At 37.1% G+C, this 23,898-nt stretch overlaps 1 protein-coding gene across 7 annotated transcripts in view; it reads left to right on the top strand.

Moving 5' to 3' along the window:
• Positions 1-309: 309 nt before the first annotated feature.
• The window catches only part of LOC114239891 (diacylglycerol kinase theta), a 53,284-nt gene continuing 29,695 nt past the window's right edge, over positions 310-23,898 (top strand). For 5 of the 7 annotated variants that reach the window (XM_028170311.2, XM_028170313.2, XM_028170312.2 and 2 more), the window contains exon 1: positions 310-541. In XM_028170311.2, the coding sequence (XP_028026112.2) occupies positions 412-541 (130 nt within the window). In that variant the 5' untranslated portion in view covers positions 310-411. The remainder of the gene's footprint in view (positions 542-23,898) is intronic. The other 2 variants (XM_028170314.2, XM_028170315.2) reach the window with 1 other exon arrangement.

Genomic DNA, 23,898 nt, shown 5'->3' on the forward strand with positions numbered 1-23,898 from the left:
GAAATGGGCACCTAAGTAAAGCTAATAATGCGTGTACGAATCAATATTCATATGTTTTCAAAGAAGTTAGGAATTGCTCCTGTGATTTTATTTAAGAAATCTAGAAGCTAAATACACAGTGACAACAGAAGCCGCGCGCTATATCAGTCGAAGTGCAGAAACGTAAAGAGTTGTCCCGGTTCGTTATCGAGAAGAGGAATCGATCGAGGTTGTGCAGGTTGCGAGCCGCCGGCACAAGGTGAGGCTTGGGTCGGGGACGGGCATGCGCCGAGACGCGCGGCGTTGGGCGGGGCGCGTGTGGGACAGACGCGCCGCGATGGTGGGCCGCGACAGCCGCTCGGAGAGCGCGGCGCGCCCCTGGGCGCCGCGGCATGAGTAGCGCGCCCGTCAGGCCCGGCCCGTGCGCCAGCCATGGCGCAGGCCGCGCCCGCGCCCCATCGCACCCACTCCTTCGCCAAGAAGACCTTCCACAAGCCCACCTACTGCCATCACTGCTCGGACCTACTGTGGGGCCTCATCGGGCAGGGATACGGCTGCGAAGGTACGCGCCGCGCTTGCGCCCCGCGCGCATCGATACCGGCTCCGCGCGCTCGCCGGCACGACCAGCGCGTTATGCAACCCGGGGCCCGCGGCTCTTCCGGCCCGAGGGCGGAGCGCCGGCCCCGGCTTGCCTTGCACTTGATCGTTTCGAGGACGTCGGAAGTGGGTCGTTCTGGAGCACGCGAGAGTCGGGACGGAAGCGAGCTCCGGAGAGCCGGGTCTAGTTCGCGTCCGGTTCTCGTTAGACGGATCCGCATCGGTCGAGAATCGAGCGTTACGGTGACGAAAATGAGTGAACGTTTTGGAAAATATCGATCGATCTGTTTTGTAAGAGGTTTTTTTTCCGAGAGCATTCCCGGGGCGGGGGGGCCGGGGCGCGGCGCTGCATCCCCCGCTCGTGTACCCTTAGCTGTATCTAGATGTTGCCTTATGTGGTAAGTGACGATCAGAACCGTTTCTTCGGCTGCATCACATCGACCAAACTGTTCCAGGCGACGTTAATACTCTCGACTACTAATAGGTCTAATTAAAAGATATTTCTTTCTGCGCATGTTGTTTTGCTTTACTACGATCAGAGTATATCAAACGGCACAAATTAATTTAGTCAATGAGAAATAACTATTTCGACGAATCGTAAAGATTTTATATGTACACCCAGACCTCATAGACATTCTGATATTCCCCATTTAAATGGCTAATACCTAGATAGCATATGTATAAATATTTTACATATAAACCAAAAAATATGTACAAATAATGAAGATCATTAAAATTAATCGCCGTTTTCCTTATTTTGAAACCGCATTATCACATTTATCCTGGTGATAATAAAAATGAATGAAAATGTAAACAAAATGGACGATAAATTCGTTTCCAATGTTTGAGGACGAAGAAAAACATCTTTATTAAAAAATATTTAGTTCGTGAGAAATATTCGATATATAATAATTTTAGTTCGTGATACATTTATTCTCCTCATAAATAATAGTGTTTTTTTTTTTATTAATTTATTAATAACCTCTTTAATTTTGTTATTTAACAGCATTCCGTGTTTCTCTGTTAACGTTACTATGCTCATGTTCAAATATCCTTAAGATAGAACTCGTAAATTCACATAAGATATCCGACTAAAATCGCATAGAAAAATTCAAATCGTCCATTTTGTTAAGACGTGTTTTCTAGCGTCGTTCGCATTATCAAAAGAGGTTTTACGTGTTTTCATTATTTCAATGTTGGTATTTATTTCCCTTAAGATACCTACACTAGTAGGTGAAAGTTTGCTATTCCGTAATATTGGGTTCTGGTGAGCTCCAAATATTTTTGAAAACACATGAAATATGTTGCCGACCGGTCATGCTCGATACAATGTCAGCATGACACGAGCGACAGATTAGTTCAAGATGACTTCTCAATCTACCATTGTTAATTTTAAAATTATTATTATTATTATTTTATTTAAAAAATCGATTTCAAACAATTGAAATAAAAATCGATTTCAAACGAGTGAAATGAGGTATCATATTAGTTGAAGTTAAGGTTGCACATTATGGCGAGGCTTAGGGAAGGCCTGAGTCTAGCATTGGCTGTCTTTGGACTAATATATAGTTGATATATAGATGATAATATATAGTAAATTAAGCAACTATTAAAAATAACTCAAAAAATACTGATTTAATTTTGAGAAAAATTTGAAGGGGACTACATGACTAGAATCAGCATTCAAATGAAAACTAGCACATCTAAAGAGAATCAATCGAATTTATAATCGCCTCTTTTTTTAAAGTTGGTTAACAAAACAGTTTGACCATCGGTGTGTTTACCTACCAACCTGTCATTATAGACATCGTCTTTAAAGCATTATAAAAAGCTTACTTCAATGATAAATATCTTCAGTAGAAATTTGCGATTACGCACCGAGAAATTTTATCAAAATTCATACTTTTTCTATGTGAGTTTTTAAATTGTTCAAATTTTCCGATTAACACAATATATAACTTTTAGTGAATGTCAAAGCATCCCTATTAGATGTGACACTGGAATACCCAGTATTCTAATAATTTATAAGCGTATTCTTGGGATATGCAATATCTCAATATAATAATAGATATACAAGGGCAATAAAAAAAAACGGAAAATTCGCTAAATTGAGTGCTCCTTAACAACATGAGTCCACAAAACGCCCAAATATCACGCAGAGTTGCAGCTAGAAGAAAACCAATAAGCAAAGTTTATTCGATAAAACAAATTGTAAGGTTAATTATTATCTAAAAGATAGTACGAAGTAGGGATGAGTACTTCGTTCCAGAACGTTGATTTTTATTGTATTTCAGTAATAATATTGTGTTTCTGTTTTTTCTTTTGCATATTTCATTATTATTATTTTTTTCCTACCTACCAAACGATGACCGGTATATTTCATACAAAATTCTTAATCGGCTTGTAAATATTAAGAACTTAAAACAATAACTTAAAGGAGGATATAATCTCTAAAATAACCTTAAATGTACAATGCAGGTATGCCTAATGACGAGTAAGAAGAAAGTATGTTCATTAACTAATCATTCGGTTAAAAAACAGACTAGATTCTGTTAACGAACGCACACAAGACAGTGTTGTAAAGTACAGTAAAGTCGTTTTCTATACAAAACATCTATTAGAAAAATTTCTGAATTTTTAGAAACGGCATAGACCTTATAAAATTTTAAAAACATGCAAAATGAACATCCTTTTTGTAATGCCGGCATACGAGGAATCTTCGTCTTGAAAACTAGTTTTTTATGCATTTTACTTTGAAATAAACGGATGTAAATATATTTGAATCACAACTAAAAATAAACCTTACTTTTCTACCTCACGAAGTAATTCACGAAAAATTTTAAATAATTATCAAAGGTGTTATCGTCGAGATTAAAACATTAATAACTCGTCCAAAATTTAGAAAAAAATGGTGTGCTATTCCATACTTTAAGCGAGATCATACTCAAATTTTTCTGAACATCAAATACGGAATGTTGCCAACGCATAAAGCGCTTTTCTTTTACGGTCGTCTCCCATAACTAAATTGGGGCTTGGGTTTTATTTATGAGAAGGTTGCAACCCAGACTGCAATTGTCAATCAAATGACATTTCATTAATTTTAATTTAATTTAATTTTAATTTGCGTAATTACTGGTGGTAGGATAATTAATTTTAATTTGCGTAATTGCTGGTGGTAGGACCTCTTGTGAGTCCGCACGGGTAGGTACCACCACCCCGCCTATTTCTGCCGTGAAGCAGTAATGCGTTTCGGTTTGAAGGGTGGGGTAGCCGTTGTAACTATAGTTGAGACCTTAGAACTTATCTCATGGACTTTGAGCTCGTCTACCCATCTACGCAATAAAAGAATAAAAAAATTAATACCATAGAGGACTAAGGAGTACCATCTCAATGTATTAAAAAGTGTCCGCTGAAAAGGATCCAATCAAGGTGGCGCCACAGTAGCAAGCGGAATGATTTTTAAACCAGCGCAATAAGCTACAACACTTCACTTCAATCTAGCACACCTCACTCTGTTTGAAACTGCTATCATTCATATCATTTCCACTTTTTACACTAGCGCTATTTCGGTGAGTCTATGATCAATAGATTGCTGTTTACAATTGGACACTTTTTCAACTCGTCCACTGTACAAAATGGTGCTCCTTACCTTTACCCTCCATATTTAAAACAAAGAATTGTCCAACTACTGCAACTATTTTCTTCAATCTTCCGTGACTGAAAATTTTGAATACATAATTAACTTCCACGATCAAAAGTCAGTTTATTGAGGGTAAGTTTATTGGTATCGAACATTGATTATAGATTTAAAATAGGATTCGTATTTTTTTACTTTATCGGACTGATTAAGAACATTCCCGAGCGATTCATGACATTCATAGCATGCCGAAAATTTTCAACTCAAGTTTAATCAGTAATTTTTGCACACTAACACTAAAATAACAAAATAAAACAAATCGGACAACTTTTCTCAACAAAAATCCGTATTTTCTGTTCATGGGTTACAATTTAAAATAAAAAACCAAATAAGCTGTCTGTAAAAAAGAAACCTGTCAACAGAGTGGCATTGATGGATTTATTTCGCACAAAAACACTAAATGATAAAATTACTTTCGACAAGAAACGACTGTTGCTTCTTTCACATGATGTTTTGTAATGTTTTAGGTTAGGAGAGGGACATAGACTACCTTTAATCCCGAAAAAAAACCTCTATCCTACGGGACGCAGTTTTATTATCTCTTGACCAATTAATTAATATTTTAGAAAAAAAAATTAAAGCTATTCCTAAATAATACGCTCGTACTAAATATATTTAGTTGTACAATACCAATCACAAATTTGAACCATATGTCTATTATATATAAGGGTTAATACAAAAAAGAGCTGTTTAATAGCACTATAATTTAAGCACTAAGAGATATTTGCCTGTCTATAATAAAGGTAAGTTGTTAGTGTAGGAGCTATAAATAACTTGAATGACAAGGTAAAATGGGCTCTGTATATCGGTGTTCGTAGCCTTCGCGTAGCCTTCACGTAGCAAGGTCTACGGTTAAAGTAGGGCGTAGCGAGTTTATGCAGACGCGTAGCAAAGTGTTTGCGTAGCTAATGCTACGTGGACCTCAACAACTTTTTTAATATACAAAATATTGGAAGTTCAACTTTTCAGTTTTGGTATTGAAGTTGTTACAAATGGATTAGCTTTTGCTAGTCAAGTTAACACACGGTGCAATGAAATTGGAATGCTATTCGTAAATAAAAAATTACATTAAAACACGTTACGTCTCAGCTGACAAAGCGTTTCAAAGCTATACGATACGCGACTTCGTATTGATTTTAGAATTTCAACGCTATCTCGACACGCGTCCGCTCGACAATGAGCAGTGTAGACTAGTGGAGACAATACGACAAGAACAATAGCCCGGTCCGACGCCTCGCACCAGCCAAGTGGGGCGAGATAAAGCGCTTTGAAATGGGCATTTCCACAGACAATGCACTTTAGAATTTAAACTGACGTTTGGGGATGTATAGCTCGGACTGTTTTGCCCGTTTTACTATGAAGTAATGTGCGCTTTTGATTCGAAGGTTAGACAGTCGTTATAATCAATAAATAATAATAAATGACTGGAAAGAAATCCGGCCCTAAATTAGAATTCCTTGTGTTATGGTTACCAGAGACTGAGGTACGTACTTATTACATCTATATCTATACTAATATTATAAAGAGGAAAGATTTGTTTGTTTGTTTGTTTCGAATAGGCTCCGAAACTACTGGACCGATTTGAAAAATTCTTTTTCCATTAGAAGCCGACATTGTCCCTGATGAACATAGGCTACTTTTTTTAATTTTTATTTTATTTTTATTTTTTGGTTTCATGTGTGTTTTAATGTTTCCGAAGCGAAGCGAGGGCGGGTCGCTAGTTAAATATATATATAGATAATACTCGTAAACATCCAGACAAAGAGAAAAGAAACCTCATCACAAGAATGTTTGCCTGATGTGGAAATCGAACCCACGACTCTCGGCGTAACAGTCAGGGGCACTAATTACTGCACTACCGAATCAGTTAAATGCTATAGGTGATTGATATACATCACGGAGGGTAGGATTGCACATTAAAATCTACCCTTGGCTGTTATTTCATTGACCTAAAATAATAATATTTAACGTTCTTTATAAATTAAATAAAGTCTCATAAATATATCTCTATGACATAACAAACGATAAATAAAAAAATCACGCTTAGCAAAGAACTGTATAAATTCTCAACAAAAAATTTAATGTGCGTATTATTGAGCTAATGACTGTTGACAGTTTCTTTATATAATTTAAAAAAATCCAGACAAACCTTCCAATTCAGTAGCTTTAGCTTTACCTGTACAGAACTAAGGAGTACATCTCAGTGTATTAAAAAGCGTCCACTGAAAGGGACCCTATTAAAGTGGCGCCACAGTAGCAAGGGGAAAGATACTAAAAATAGTTCCATAAATTAACACACTTCACTCTGTTTAAAGCTTTTCATATCATTTGCACTTCCTACACTAATACTATTTCGGTGAGTCTTGATGGTGGTGATGAACTTGCTGTTTCTATGTATATGGACACATTTTTCAACTTGTCCCCTATACAAGATGGTGCTCCTTAATTTTATCCTCCATAAACAAAAATTGGAAGTGTGGTAATGTCACAGATAATATATTACGAAAAAAAAAACACTATCCCATCTCTATAGCATTGTCAACTTTTGACATAATGGCGCTAGGAGAAGACTAGGTACCACTGAAGTAATGCTAGGTACGCACACTGACGCTTCGCATCCCTAGTTGGCTTGGAAGCTATACATTACACATTGAAAAGAACTAGCCGTCAACGTGACAATTAAGTGGCGCATAGACAATGGGTGTCCGGCTGTCCATGGCGTCGCGGCGAGTATGTGGAACATAGTCGAGATAACAGCCTTCCAACGGACATTGTATTGTCAATGTAACAATGTCGTGCCTACCCGAGAAATGTGGGGGCGACTTGTAGACAATTGAATTCTCTTTGATGAACATTAACGGTCTCAGTAACGTAAAGAGCGTTGTTGTAACAATATAAGATCTTATTTTGTTTGTCATTTTTTTTATTGCTTAAGTGATTACCGGAGCCCATAGATATCTAAAATGTAAATTCCGCCACCAACCTTCAGATATGGGTTCTAAGGTCTCGGTATAGTCACAACGGCTGCCCCACCCTTCAAACCGAAACGCATTACTGCTTCACGACTGAAATAGGCAGGCTGGTGATACCTACCAGTGTGGACTTACAAGAGATCCTGCCACCAGTAAATGTCATTTCATAATTTTTTTTGTCTTTTCAAAACCAAAGTACTTAAAGTCATAACTATTGCGTTTCAACAACATGATAGTTTAATTCAATCAAATCCGAATATTGTCAATCTGAATATGCAGTTGCTGAAACACTTTGTTTGTTCAATTGGTTTTCGTGCAATCTATGTAACTTATGGTTTAAAAAAAAATCTTTATATGAACAGTCATATAAATAAAAATAATTTTTAAAATTATAATAATTTACTTATATTGTACTAAACTATATTATATTCTATATCATATATTATTACTTGTAGTACTTGTAGTGTGGTATGGTACGTGTAGTTATGGAGGGTTACCTCTACCCTCCATACTTGTAGTGCAATGTACCTACACAGTATAAGCATAATACTTGCAGTAATGAATTGTTCTTATGCTGCTGTGTTTTTTTTACCGGATTTGATTGAATTTATCTTTATATTTTACTAGTACTCAACAACGATCTAAAATCGAACATAATAACACACTAAAATAATGACGTCACATGATTCAGATACATTTAATATTCGAATCCAATGATTTTTGTTGAGTTTTCCATAGATATTTAAAAAAACTATTTATTTCCCGTTTCTCATTTAACTCGTATTAATCGATGTTCTTTTATTTTGTCAACCACAAACAAACAAACAAAATTCGATTGACAAACAAAAGATAAAAGTATTTTACTGATAATACAAAGTCAATTTATAAAATAATATTTTTTTGGTATTACAGTTAATTATATAATAAATTATATTATAGAATACTTACGGTTTATTTTCTATGAATAATTCGTCATCCTTTAAAAAACAATGTAGGGTATCTAACACATTACTAAACGAAACATCATTTATTGAATTCTCAAAGGTTCACAGGTTGATGTTCTAAAAATAAACCTCCATGGTCTTGTTGGGACGGTAAATGTATAAATACATTCGTATATCGGCAGAGGCGAGGCACCATCCAGGGTTGCCATGTAGGTCGTCGATGACGTCACGCGCTGGTGACCTACTTCCTTGGCCATTGAGAGACGCGCGTCAATGGTGCCTCCCCCCGCGACCTGCATCGACCCCCCTGGAAACATGAACCAAAGGAGGGCACGAAATATAATAACACTATAGATAACGGTGTATAGAAAAAAAAAAACTTCTGTCGGGATTAGATCCTTTGCTATGCTCTATATAAGCTCTGTGGTAACATGGAGGTTTTATTTTCTTATTTTATTGTTTATAGAAAAAACAGTACAATGTTTTTCGCTTCATATTACGTCCTACGGGCACTACAATGTTGCTTTTACTATTTATATAAATTTAAAACTAATTGATAAATTATCTATCCTTTTTGTCACACTCGAGGAGCTAATCGGAGGCATTTAAATGAAATAAAATCAATGGACATGCAAAATAACAGGTACTACGTTGACCTAATTAAATATCAATTTAATTCATGATGTACATGCATGTGACTAGGAGATGTATGGAACTGGTAGTGCAAGGTAGAGGGAGAAGAGGTCGACCGAAGAAGACATGGATGGAGTGTGTGAATGACGATATGAGAGAGAGAGAGAAGAGTGAGTGTTTAAATGACGGCTGATAGAAGAGAATGGAATAGAAAAATTAGTTGTGCCGACCCCATCTAGTGGGATAAGGTGGAGAAAAAGAAGAAGTACATTTATTGTTGGGTGGTGGTGGTACTTACCTGCGCAGACTCACAAGAGGTCCTACCACCAGTGAGAATCTACTATCTTTCTTCCACGATCGCGGTGTAAAGGCGGTAGTGCCATGAACCGCCACACGGGGCCCTTTTTTTTGTTTTTACCATCAACCCGCCAACAGCTTACAAATTTTGCATCTGTTACATTTTTGAAAAGCTTATTCGATATTGAAGAAAAAAAATGTTTTATAAAATGTAATTCCAACATTCCTATAATAATAAGTATTATCTCGTTAATTTATCAGAGTTTTTATAATAGTTCTGCGGGAGTGGGTACAATTAAAAATTAATACACCACGCGTCGCGTTTGAGAAAACAAAATGGCGTAAAAAATGGCGCTAATATTGATTGATATATTCAAACCAAGCTAGACCTGTGAGCCTCAATAGTATTATTACACATTCAAAGCCACTGCACAATTCATATTCAACACACAAAACAGTGCAGTGTGACGTTTCCAGCCAGTGACTGCATTTTAACAAAGGAGTACGGCTCGGTGCCGTCTTTGTTGTCTTTGTTCATTCACTGGCTACAAAGGAGTTCTCTCGCGCAGAACTTGTATATTAGAAGGCCACATATGTATACGTCACGATTAGCGTCCTTTTAGTTGTTCTGGACATAGTTTTCTTTTGAATTTGAAGATTCGATCGTCTAATCAGACAAAAAATGTATTTAATTAAACTCAAATTTAGTGGTGGTAGGACGTTTTGTGAGCGCGCTCCGGTAGATACCAACCTACTTACTTTTGCTTTAAAGCAGTAATGCGTTTCGATTTTAAATGTGGGGCAGCCGTTATACCATAAAAACTGGGAATTAGAACTGATGTGTCAAGGTAGGTGGCGGCATTTACGTTGTTGTAGTCTATGGCTTCAAGTGATCACTTTACACCAGGTGATTCGCAATTTAAAAAAAACGTCTTACACAAAAATGTTTCAGATTTTTCAAATTATTCTTAATCGAAAATCTGATATTTAAGCAATGTTTACAAAACTTCAAGAATCTTTTTGTCAAGGTTTCCTTTTAATTTATATACGGTTGCAGTAGGTCGGACCAACTCGTGGCCTATCTAATATTAAATGATCACAGAAACTCATAGACTAAACATCGCGAATCTGGCCACCCTGTGACGTAGCCAAAATGTTGATTTCCAGCTCATTACATAGTAGTTGTCCCATCCTTAACGCCGCAACTAATCTGTATGGTAGCTGTGTACAATTTGTGCGAACTTGCAATATCAGTGAATATCTCTACTGGCCTATACTCCGACGAATTCTGTAATCGCTTTCACCGACAGGAAGGTACGGTTTTTTTCCTACCTCTTCAAGTACCTCCTATTACTCTGTACTATATCTTTTTTTCTGTGTGTACATAAAGAAATAAATAAAAATAAAATAAATAAATACCTCGAGGGGCTATACTATATTCTCCGGGCGAGTAGGTGAGCTCACGGGGCTCAAACCTGACGACGTTGCTAACACCAACCCTAATAAGAGCAGTGCTTCACAGAGAGGTACAGGTGAGGTGTTATTCTAGATAGCACATCAATAATCGCCTAATAACGCACACGTACGTAAGTCCTTCTAAAACACCGGGTTTAGGTTACGCTTTTGCCGAATTCAAAAATAAATTATCGGTCAAGTGCGTGTAGTGAGTGCGTGCGTGCCGCCCACACACGAAGCGCTTAATTATAAAACGGGTAACAAACGTTCGCGAAACTGGTCCACATTGTAGTGTTTATGTTTAGGATGACCTATTAAAATAGGTTATTGGGATTATCGTGCTTTAATTTTCACTAAATGATGACCGAACTTTGCTCGTTATTTTTCTTTTTTTTTGATAACGCATCGTTTTGTGTCTTTAAAGCGGTTATTTGCCCTCAATTAAGAAAAATAGTATTATTATTCACCAATAGATGTCGGGAAGAGTCATAAAGTTGACTATCGATAAAGTTGATTTTTTAAAACACGATTAAGATAGCATTTTCTGAAAATAAATCGTAGCTAGATCGATTTATCGCCCCCGAAATCCCCTGTATACTAAATTTTATGAAAATCGTTGGAGCCGTTTTCGAGATTCAGATTATATAAATACAAAAATTGCTCGTTTAAAGGTATAAGATAAGATATGGATGTTTAGTGTGGTATGGACAGGAGATGTATGGAAATGGTAGTGCAAGGTAGAGGGGGAAGAGGTCGACAGAAGAAGACATGGATGGAGTGTGTGAATGACGATATGAGAGAGAGAGGAGTAAGTGTTGAGATGACGGCTGATAGAAGCGAATGGAAGAGAAACAATTTGCTCTGCCGACCCCACCTATTGGGATAAGGTGGAGAAAAAGAAGATGGTATAAATAAGCCTCTGCCAATCCGATATGTATACATTGTTTCACGAGTAGGAAACTATCGTCTAGAAAATTAACGAATCTTTAAAAAAAAGTTATGGTATTTAGCTTAATTTTACAAATAATACTTCAAACAGACGCTCACAAAATTATTTGATTTCTTAATTATTAGACCGCGACACGCTAAAAAGAATCACTAAATTCATATGATATCCAATCGACAAGACAATATTTTATTGTACACAGATTCAGTCGATGTGTTCAGCATAAAACATAGCTTTCAATCCAAACTAAGCCTTAATTTCGCAATACCGCAAAACATATAATCCAATATCAACAATGTAAAAATAAATAATAAGAAAACAGATTGAGGACGACAGACCTTCCCGGATTCACAGTCAATGTTTGGCAGTTGCTCATCTAGGTCGAATAAAAGCACAATAGTTCTATTTATAACGACTATATCTTTAAACTGTGATATTCCTTCACGCATGCACCGAAATAAAACTCTAGCGGCGATGAAGAACTCTCTAAATAATATGATCTCCCGTAGTCTATTATTACGTGGTAGTATTTGAATAATGAAGAAATTTATTAAACTACAGACAAACGAATAAAATGATCTTTTTTTTATCTAATAGTATTTGAAAAAAATAATATTTTTTAGTGTAAATGTTTAATTTAGGATTATAGAATAAATTAGAATTATAGAATCAAAAATGGATAATTGTAAAAGAAACATCGAAAGAATAAATAGAAAATTGGTATTATTATATAGTAGTACCGTTGCAATGGATAGATGGAGATATAACCTCAGGCAAGATGCCGGTCGTAAAACTTATGCCAAATCCCTATGCAACATGATAACAGGGCATGCAGAGCCGACCCCACATAATACGGGATAATAATAATAATAAGAAGACGAACTTGAATAATGAAAACACACATTGATGCTATAATTGATATATAGGGGTAAATGTTAGTAAGTACCGATGGTGTGGCGAATATCGTGTACTGTCTCATATACCTGTAAGCTACTAGCAAATCTCTAAGCTATGTGTTTTTATATTCAGTAATAGTAGTCAGGCCGCAGAATTCGTTCCATCTAATCACATAAAAAAGATGTGTATTTTCCCCATATGATGCTGAATTCGACGACAATAATAAATCCAATATTTCGTTTTCTTTATTATATATTATATAAGGCGTTCTTATTTTCACATTGGGATATATATATCAAATAGAATTGTCAGTGCTTGTTGATGTAGATTTCTCATCAATAGAGGTTTTCACTCTTAAAATATTGTTCCGAATGCAACTTTCAAAATACATTAATATGACGCTATCGAAATTGGCGATCGTGCTCCATGCTCCCCCATTTCACAGATAAGTCGATGGACCTTTGCACGGCGCGCGCATTTCTGTGTAAGAACCCCGCTGACGTCATAGCTGACACATTTCCATGGAGCGTTGCACTCGTGACCCGGCCACTGTAAATCCTTTGACATTTAACAAGGCCTCTCTCTCCTCCCTACTTCCTATGAGTAGGATCGGATCCATTGACGCAAACCAGTCATACAAAAATACGGTTCTTTTGTCAGCCAGAAAGAACAGCCAAATATTTTGAAGTTTTCTTGCGACGTGGATTCTTAAAGCGCATCAGATAAGCCTTTATCAAACTGTAATAATAATTAGTGGAAATAATGCCCTAGAGTCTCCGGAATGGGCGAACAAACAGACATACGCCATTTTGTACTTTACCATAATGCTTTTTTTAATTCTAGCTCATGCTTTAGCTATTATCGTATTCAGGTTAAAATTCGCCAAACAAGAAAAAATTGTGCTAGAAAATGTCCGCTTAAACATACATTTAACAAGCCGACTGTGTTACGTGGTTCAAAAAGCTCCATGCGCGTCTATTCTCTTATGCGGCAGTCAAAAACGCATTCTTTCGCACATTTCTATGAGTATGGTCATATTCAGAAACGGACTTTTGTGAGGCTTACCAAGTCTTATACGCACTGTAAAGTAGTCTCAATCTTGCCTCGAAAAGACCTCATCGGTACTGGTTGGAAATACGCCCCCAAAAAAGTCCCGGTAGTCAACATTTTAAGTGTCATCTCAATGAATATTGATATGAAACGGGCAAGAGAAATAGCAACTAGCCTTTCTCCCTTCCGATGCAACCGTAGCTAGTATAAAATTATTCAAGGCGGAGCGTGCGCGACTCGTGACGTCATTCAACTTCTCAACTTGAATGGCGGCAGCCCTGTATTGTATCAATTCAAAAAACGCGACCTAGTTTCAAATCGAATCACTCTTGTCAGCTTTTGTGTTTTAAATTCAGAAATGATATATTTTTAGCAAGGAGCTTTGGTATCTTGATAGCAAGGAGCTTTGGTATCTTGATAGCAAGGAGCTTTGGTATCTTGATGGCAAAGAATATCAAGGAAAAAAGCCGCTTTGTGGGAACGTTTTTTTTTTAAATGTCCGCTACCCGCTCTGAAACACAAGCTTGAGGTTTTTTTTTTTTTATTGCTTAGATTAGTGGACGAGCTCACAGCCCACCTGGTGTTAAGTGGTTACTGGAGCCCATAGACATCTACAACGTAAATGCGCCACCCACCTTGAGATATAAGTTCTAAGGTCTCAATTATAGTTACAACGGCTGCCCCACCCTTCAAACCGAAACGCATTACTGCTTCACGGCAGAAATAGGCAGGGTGGTGGTACCTACCCGTGCGGACTCATAAGAGGTCCTACCACCAGTAAAAATTGCTTTCCATTGGTTTCCATTGCTTTGGTGCAGCAACTGTTCTGACCTTGAAACTGGACTTCACAATTCTTTAGTAGTAGTAGAAGTAGAACTGGACGGTATTATATAGTAGTACCCATCCGAACCCTACTACTACAAGTACCGAGTATTGTGTTTCAGTAAGCGAATGTCATTAAGTTCACCATACAAAAGAAGAATATTTTTCATAATGTTTAAAACACAAAATTAATTTATGATTTAACATGATACTGTGAAAAGTCTCCCTATATTTTACAAACTCGCCTAAACAGCGAATCAAATTAATCTTTGTGTTCCCCTCGGTACCGGTCAGGATATTAGAGCGAAATTATAAAATTATTGTATTGTCGTCGGTACTTGGTGCGTGAGTAAATTGTGAAGTCAATCGGAGGTCTTGAAGTCTGTGAAAATTACGTTCAAATATTTCGTTACATATACCAAGTACCAAGTACCAAACTAATGACAGCGCGTAAGTTTAAATTTGACCAATAAAATTGGAAAGCTTTCTATTATCGTATAGTACAAGATGATATCGCATAGAATTAAACAATCGTATTCTATACTATATGGATTCAGAAAACGCTCCGAAATAATAATATTATAATGTATTAATAATAGTATGGTATTGTGTGTTATTAAGAATTTTTAGTCTCTGTGCCATACCAAACATAATTTTGACTTTTAATTGAAAATACGTTTAAGGAATAACATTTCTGAACAAACTATGTCAGCTTCGATCGTAATTCGAATATATATTATGTCGGCGGTGTTCGTCAGGGATGGCTAAGCGGTAGTTTCCGTTATCACTCGTATTTGGTTGAACTCAGTTTATAAAAAGTCAATAAAACCTTTTGAATAATAATTATTGAAACTCAACACACACAACTTTCACAATGACAGGATAAACCGACAGTTTCGTTGCACATACCGACAGACCGACTGACTGACTGACTGACTGTCAGAGATTCACTGACTGAGATGGACGGAATGACTGTCTGACACCGAATGCCACGACTCTGTCCACGTACCGCCATTTTATACTGTGGCGTTATGGAGTCTACCCTTCATTTTGTGATATTTATCAAAACAACATTTCATCATTTAAAATAATAATCAAAACCACCGTCTTAATATTACTAAAAGTCGTTGTCCACGACAACTAAAAGTCGTTATCCACGACATATATAATAATATATTAAAACGACATTTAATCTATTTGTGGATTAGTCAATGCAGCTATCGAGTTCGAAGTGATTCTTAGGACAGGATCCGTTACCGCTGACCTGATTCTGGGTCGTGCTGTAAATATGCCAGTCTTGACGTCAATGGAACCCCGTAGTTAGAAATTACTAGAATTATTGAAAAAACTAAAGCGTTCGTTTTTCCTTTTTTTTTTTTTTTTTTTATTGCTTTGCTGTGTGGACGAGCTCACAGCCCACCTGATGTTAAGTGGTTACTGGAGCCCATAGACATCTACAACGTAAATGCGCCACACACCTTGAGATATAGTTCTAAGGTCTCATATAGTCACAACGGCTGCCCCACCCTTCAAACCGAAACGCATTACTGCTTCACGGCAGAAATAGGCGGGGCGGTGGTACCTACCCGTGCGGACTCACAAGAGGTCCTACCACCAGTAATTACGCAAATTATAATTTTGCGGGTTTCATTTTTATTACACGATGTTATTCCTTCACCGTGGAAGTCAATCGTGAACATTTGTTGAGTACGTATTTCATTAGAAAAATTGGTACCCGCCTGCGGGATTCGAACACCGGTGCATCGCTTCAACACGAATGCACCGGACATCTTATCCGTTAGGCCACGACGACCACAGTCAATCGTGAACATTTGTTGAGTACGTATTTCATTAGAAAAATTGGTACCCGCCTGCGGGATTCGAACACCGGTGCATCGCTTCAACACGAATGCACCGGACATCTTATCCGTTAGGCCACGACGACCACAAACCTCCTACCTAAGGTTAGATGATTATACCAGCGTAACCTGACTGGTAGGTGAGCTTACGGGGCTCTAAGCTGAGGACGTTGCTAACACTAGTCCTAGCAAAAGCAGTGCTTCGCAGAATGTACCATCGGATCGGAAACGCTCAGTGTGTCTGAGAAGATCCGGCGAGAAACTCAGTGGGCTGTCTCTTTGGATTAATTTACTCAGCGAGCCCTTCGTAGCAAGCGACGGGTTCGACGAAAAGGGTGACCTGTGCTTGAGGTACCTAGATAGAAGCGCCGATAGAACTTAGACACTTTGTAAAAGCGGATATGTGTGAGAAGGATATTAATACAACGATGACGTATTATTGGCTTGAATAGACAAAGAGGACATGCTGCGCCGATCCCAAGCCACTGTGTGGATCCAACTGCCTAGACAAGAAAAATCAAATGCTTACAATAATTGAAGTGAAAATATTCGCGTTTCCCTATGCCCGGACCGGATCATCGTTCCAGATAGTCGGAGTAAAGTGTGTCACGTATGACGTCACAGGACGGCCCCTTGCACAAGACTGAACGCACTGAATAACGCGGATTACGACTGATTAGACACCCAAACTAAATAGGTCATTGAACTGCGGCTTTTATGTAATAAAAATATAAAATTAGGTTACAAAAATATGGCATTTAAAAAATATTAATGTCTTTTTTTTTTAATAAAAGTGATCTTATTTAAGTCATTGACTCGGAGTCTGGATATTGGCTTCTGAAATCTAAGTTTCTGGTTTATGTCATTTCATCCGGCCTAGTCGAAATTATAAAAATGTCGAGCGCGCTCTAAATAAGACCTCTTTTGTAATAATTGACCACAACTGTTGTTCTATTTTGACATAAGCACTTTCTAATCTACGTCAGAGTATGCAGGATACATTTTCCTATTATAACGCAAATATAAAGAATATCGCAGTATCTAGCTGTTGAAGAAAAATACTATCCTAGTTTTAACATTGAAACGGCGCGATTATTGTCAAAGAAATTAAAAATTTGTTCAGTAGATCCCGATAAAGCAACGGGTATCCTTTATGCCATAATATCACAGTGGATACTGCTCGTTTCTTCGAAGTACGAATGGTGGTGGGGCGAACTGTGAGTTGTACCAACATCCTGCCTATTCCTACCGTAAGACTAGAAGGCTAGTTAAGAACTATTTGTTCTGGTCTGAAAGGTGTAATATCAGTTGCACTTGAGACTTCGCTTCAAGATGAGCGGCTGCATTTCCTTCGTGATAACTCTGCTATTTCACTTTAATTGGACCATGATCTCGTTTGCTCATATATGCGATGAAAATTAAATAAGATTTTTTTTTATTGTTTAGATGGGTAGACGAGCTCACAGCCCACCTGGTGTTAAGTGATTACTGGAGCCCATAGACATCTACAACGTAAATGCCCCACCCACTTTGAGATATAAGTTCTAAGGTCTCAGTATAGCAACAACGGCTGCCCCACTCTTCAAATCGAAGCGCATTACTGCTTCACGGCAGAAATAGGCAGGGCCATGGTACCTACCCGCACGGACTCGCAAGAGGTCCTACCACCAGTAATTACGCAAATTATAATTTTGCGGGTTTGATTTTTATTACACGATATTATTCCTTCGCCGTAGAAGTCAATCGTGTACATTTGTTGAGTACGTATTTCATTAGAAAAATTGGTACCCGCCTGGGATTCGAACATCGGTGCATCGCTCCACATGAACGCACCGCACGCCACGACGGCTTATAATAAGGCGACGGGCTCGTACCATGTGTCTCATTCGGTTACCCTGGCATAACCGTCTAAGGTTACAATCTTGGGTGGGAGAAAAAAAAACCACATGTGTTTTGTTATAGGCGTTACGTGACGTATTCCTTTAGTGTTTAACAGATACACGAAAGAAAAAAAACTTATGTGTTTTGTTATAGGCGCCACGTATTCGTTTAGTGTTTACCGGACGCACGGCTGCAGCGCAGGTGTCGCCCGGTCGCGCTGGTGTCCGTTTGATCTGCGCCCACGCACGCTCCGAAATTTATTACGATACACCTTCATTTAACGGCCCAACTATTAATGTCTTTTATTTTCTTTAAGAAACTGGTGTTTAATGAACGTCACACATAGTTTTTCGTTCGCTATCCAAAACATCTGAATTTTTTTGTCGATTATTTCGGTAATTTCATTGTAGGGAACGCGCGTATCGCGAAACGCGTTGCGGTATTTTTTTTAAATCAATTTAAAACTTATTTTTGTGTGATTTGATTTCATGTCATAAAAATTAAAGAGTCTATTAAGGAAGACAGGATGTGATAGACAGAGGACTACATTAAATTACATGATACTTCACTTGCGCTTCTCTATAAATTCTATACTCTATATATCTAAACTCGCATGATGAGTATGGGACATAGCTTGTAATTTCCGTTGAAAGAAAAAGAATTAAAATTATTAGTATCTCAAAAATTTATTGCCAAGTTTAAAATAATACGTCAATTTATACGTTACGATTTTTTTTTTGGGATTATTTTTTGACGTCGTCTCATGTAAACACTACACGCCTCTCCTACTCACGGCAGACCAACGAATTGATGAGTTCTAATTTTATCTTCCATGCCGGTTTTTTTAATTATGTAATTTATTTCATTTCGCTTTTAATCGTGCCTTGTAAAATGTGCATTTGAATTTTCAATTAACTGTTTGCTTTGCTCCACATGTAGTAAATCTGATTGTTTCAGAATATCTTGTGAGTCCGCGCGGGTAGGTACCACCGCCCTGGCCTATTTCTGCCGTGAAGCAGTAATACGTTTCGGTCTGAAGGGTAGGGCAGCCGTTGTAACTATATCGAGATCTTAGAACTTATATCTCAAGGTGGGTGGCGCATTTACGTTGTAGATGTCTATGGGTTCCTGTAACCACTTAACACCAGGTGGGATGTGAGCTCGTCCATCCAACTAAGCAATAAAAAAGAAATAAAAAAAAATCAGTGGAGTCGTTTTTGAAATTTTCCAGGCTTCTTACATGGTACCATAATGGCGCGTGAGTCGCTTTGAGACGAATAAAACGAATTCACTAGCCGATAGTGAGCCGCAGACGGTTTTCCTTCGGTTTACCTTCCGCTAACATTGAAACTGTTTCTAAATAGAATTCAAAAAGCGCCTACACCTCTTCCAATTTAATTTAGTAAATATTTGCATGTAGAACCGATACTGCAACTAAAAGATTGTAGTAAACTACTGAATCGCGGATTATAAAGCGAGGTTACTATAGTAGTTACGTCAGCGTAACACTAATAGGTCCACGGTGGGCATGACGCGGAAGTTCAAAAACTAATTAAATATAGGATTTAAAATTCGATACTTTTTTAAGTACGGGTACGATAGGGTACTAATTGGAAATGTCGATGATTTACTCGAGATGTATTAGCAGTATATCGATGAAATCAATTTTGTGAGAAATTCGTTACGTAAGCCCGAAAAATGTGTCCTGGACAGTTGATTTAATAATATTTTTTTAATTTATTTTTTATATAAGTTTAGGTAATCTTCATTCCCCAAATACAGGTCAAAGGTTTATTCGACGGGTCATTACTGTTTTTTCCTCCTTCAATTTTTAATTGATTTTAAATTTATTTGAAACCGTAAAGCTTTTTTTTTTTAATTGCTTTGATGGGTGGACGATCTCACAGCCCACCTGGTATTAAGTGGTTACTAGAGCCCATAGACATCTACAACGTAAATGCGCCACCCACCTTGAGATATAAGTTCTAAGGTCTCAAGTATAGTTACAACGGCTGCCCCACCCTTCAAACCGAAACGCATTACTGCTTCACGGCAGAAATAGGCAGGGTGGTGGTACCCACCCACGCGGACTCACAAGAGGTCCTAGCACCAGTAATATACGAAATATTGTATTCTGTGCTTAATAATAACGTTTAGATTTCATTAATTTCGCTTATGACATTTCTGGTAGCTATATTAACCGAAAAAATATTGAGTTTGCTTTTGTTTTAATTCCCATTACACACTAAAAGATTCCAAGTTAGGATATCTCGTGTTTTATGAGTGCCATAGACACGAATGTAGATACATTTTTTACTGGTGGTAGGACCTCTTGAGTCCGCACGCGTAGGTACCACCACCCTGCCTATTTCTGCCGTGAAGCAGTGATACGTTTCGGTTTGAAGGGTGGGGCAGCCGTTGTAACTATACTTGAGACCTTAGAACTTATATCTCAAGGTGGGTGGCGCATTTACGTTGTAGATTTATATGGACTCCAGTAACCACTTAACACCAGGTTGGCTGTGAGCTCGTCCACCCATCTAAGCAATTTAAAAAATACATAAGGGACAAGCCTAAGCACAACAGTGACCGAATATCAAATAGTTTTCACAAAGATAATAATTTTAAGCTCAGCTTGATACATAGTTGACGAAGTTTATTGATTGAATTCCACAAATCTTATGATTTTTTTATTATCATTTAACAGTTACTACATAGAACCGAACGGGCTAGTGTTATTACAATGAGAACCAAAAAAAGTGTTAAATTACTACCGGATCACAGATTTAAGTAGCAAAACAGGAACATTTAGTTCGATAGGGCATTTAAAAGTCAATTATCTAGTATATGCATTTAAATTGGAATGAATTGGTCAAAATTCAACTTTAATTAGATCTATACTAGTGTTCGTCCAATGATTGTAAGTACATTAGAGCGGAAATATATAAAATTTAAGCCATTATAGTTATTTATTGCCCATATTCACATTTTATTTCTTTATTTTATTTATTTATTACACGTAAAATTTACATTGGCCTAAAATTTATAATGGCCTAAGGCATTCTCTACCAGTCAACCAAAGGTAGTGCAAAGTAAATAGTGGTAGGTGCAATGAAATTTATATTATGTTACAAATGTTTTCGGTAGGCAGCGGCTTGGCTCTGCCCCTGGCGTTGCTGAAGTCCATGGGCGACGGTAACCACTCACCATCAGGTGGGCCGTATGCCCGTCTGCCTACAAGGGCAATAAAAAAATACATACACAAATACTTTAATACTAGGATATTAAAAAATGTATTATATTTTCTAAATTTTTCCTCTATTTCGGAGCTCGCTCTATTTAAGTCAACGAAATGCTTTCAGTTTCAACTCAAACCACTAAAATATTCAGAACGTTCGTGTTCCAATAGGGGAATTTTGGGGAATTGCGTTTTCGAACCAGGAACATTTATAATACACAATGCCCATGAATTTATAAGGTGGATCATTGTAATAACACGAAAGTTGAGGCCAATTGAGGGCTTTCTGTGCGCACAGTAAACTTTGACGGTTAGCTTGTAGAATCCGGGAGTAAGTCGGGCGCTGCGCTATTGGGCCGAGCGGGATGACGTCAATGCCGACCTCCCGCCTCGCCCCGCGCCCCTCGCCCCGCGCCCCGACGAAGGCCGCGCCGCCACACGCCTCTGAAAAATAATACGATTTTCTAAAACTACACTTTCATTTCGCAAAAAGAATATATGGGTACTATGTATTGAATTAATCAATGTTTTTCTTGTATAAAATTGTAAAAGTTGATAGCGCATTGTGTGAAAGCAAAGGATAATAGTACTTTGGATTTTCAAATAACTTAAACACATCGATTTATTTCGATAGAGACGTCCACTCGGTGTTGCAAATGATTCACCGGCAAAACAAATTCAAAAGTTGCCATTTAAAATTCTTTCGTGCTTAAATTAATACAGTGTTTCGATAAAAATCGCAAGTAAGAGACAATAGTACCTAAAACCCTTAGAACGCAATTTTGAAAACTAATAATAGGCAACCTTATCGCTCCAAGTCTTCCCAAAGAAAGGGGGTATAGCAAGGAGCAAATTATTTCTTTAAATAAATCATCTGTTAAGTGAAAAATTAACCCGAATAGCAATTTCTGTCGATACGTATTGGTAAACAATCCAATTAATCTCAATTACGGGAAGTCAAGCTTCTAAATAAAAAATATATTCATTATGTATGTAGAACAAACATAGGCGTTTATTCGATTTCTTCAAATTCAAATTGAGGCAAAGGAATCCTTAATTTTTGACACTTGCAACTTACAGTCAACATAAGACAAGACAAAAAATATAAGACAGTGAATAAAGAAAAGAAGATTGAGCGGTACCTGTGTGCTAATTATTTTAAAACTACACGAAATCTTCAGAGATCCGATATTTGCAACATATGTATTTAAATAAATAAAATACATACACGTAGAAAAATATAATAACAAAAACATTTAAAGAACTTAAATACATGTGATGAAATGACGCGTATAGGTAACAATTTTAAAGGTAAAAATATAAGACCGATTTTCTAAGATCAAGAATATTCAGAGGAATGACTCTTGAGTATTTATGTAGACTTATCTTGAAAATACGCGCGATCTATTTTTTTAAAATATCTTTTAAGACAGCTATCGCCATCCAAATAACCACTACAATAACTTAGCATTTAAGCCAAAATTACAACGGCAACATGTGAATTAAATTTGGATTTTCAATATTCCCTTCACAGTTTCAATATTCCTATTAAACTTTCTTATTGAAAATTAATCTCATAATTCAAAATCTCAATCATTAATCTATTTATAATAATTAATATGCTTTTTTCAATAATCTTTTTGTCTAAGCGGAACGATTTCAAAACCATTTTGTTTGAATAACTTCATATTTATAACAGAATTAATTGCAGAAATAAGTAGATCATTCATATTTGTTCTTCAAGGATCTTTTTGTCTGAGCGGAACGATTGCAAAACCATTTCGTTTGAATAACTTAATATTTATAACAGAATAATTAATTAACAGAATTAACTGCAGAAATAAGTAGATTAACAGCATTTTATGTTATTAATCAGGTGATGATGAAATGTCAACCAACAATTCTTTCAGCATCGCCTAAAGTCTGAAATACCGTAAATGCACGGACATTTTGACCAAATTGATTTGAGGCAGTTTGCTCATAAAAATCACGTGAACCCTTGACAGATGACATGACATAGTCAAAGTCTCTCTCACAAAATAATTGACCACATTCTCAATAAGATTGTCTCTGGACTATATTAAAAACTAAATACTGGTTAGACCTTTGAGTTCGTTCATCCACTTCTGTACAAAAATAACTTAATTACGATTATAGAGAGAAAACAATATAAATTTTAAAAGATAAATAAATTAAACGGAATGTTTTTGAAATCGATTTTAAAGAATTACCCTCAAATTGGTATATTATCGCATGATTAACGCTTCACTTCGATTGGAGGCGCTTCGTCAGCAATATCGGCAGCGGTCTCCGGATGATGCGGCGGCGCTAGGATTCTGTGCTGCGTCCTATAGGCCGACGGATCTTCTAGGGAATGGTGCCGAAACGCATCTAAAACAACAGACAAGAATTCACGATTATCATTGAACGAACTTCGATTGTCATTCATTCTAGGACAAAATTTTGATACTCGTAATAGTAGATGGTATTGATTAACCTCACCCATTGATGCTAGATACACGATCATATAGCCTATCTTAAACTCATTAATTTATTAAAAATACGTCTTAGATATATTCGCCAGCAAAAACATGTCAACATAGTGGTAGTAGATTTTAATTCGTTAAACAA

The sequence above is a fragment of the Bombyx mandarina genome, chromosome 06 (genome assembly GCF_030267445.1).
Source record: "Bombyx mandarina strain Sakado chromosome 06, ASM3026744v2".
In the NCBI taxonomy this organism is placed as follows: Eukaryota; Metazoa; Arthropoda; class Insecta; order Lepidoptera; family Bombycidae; genus Bombyx; species Bombyx mandarina.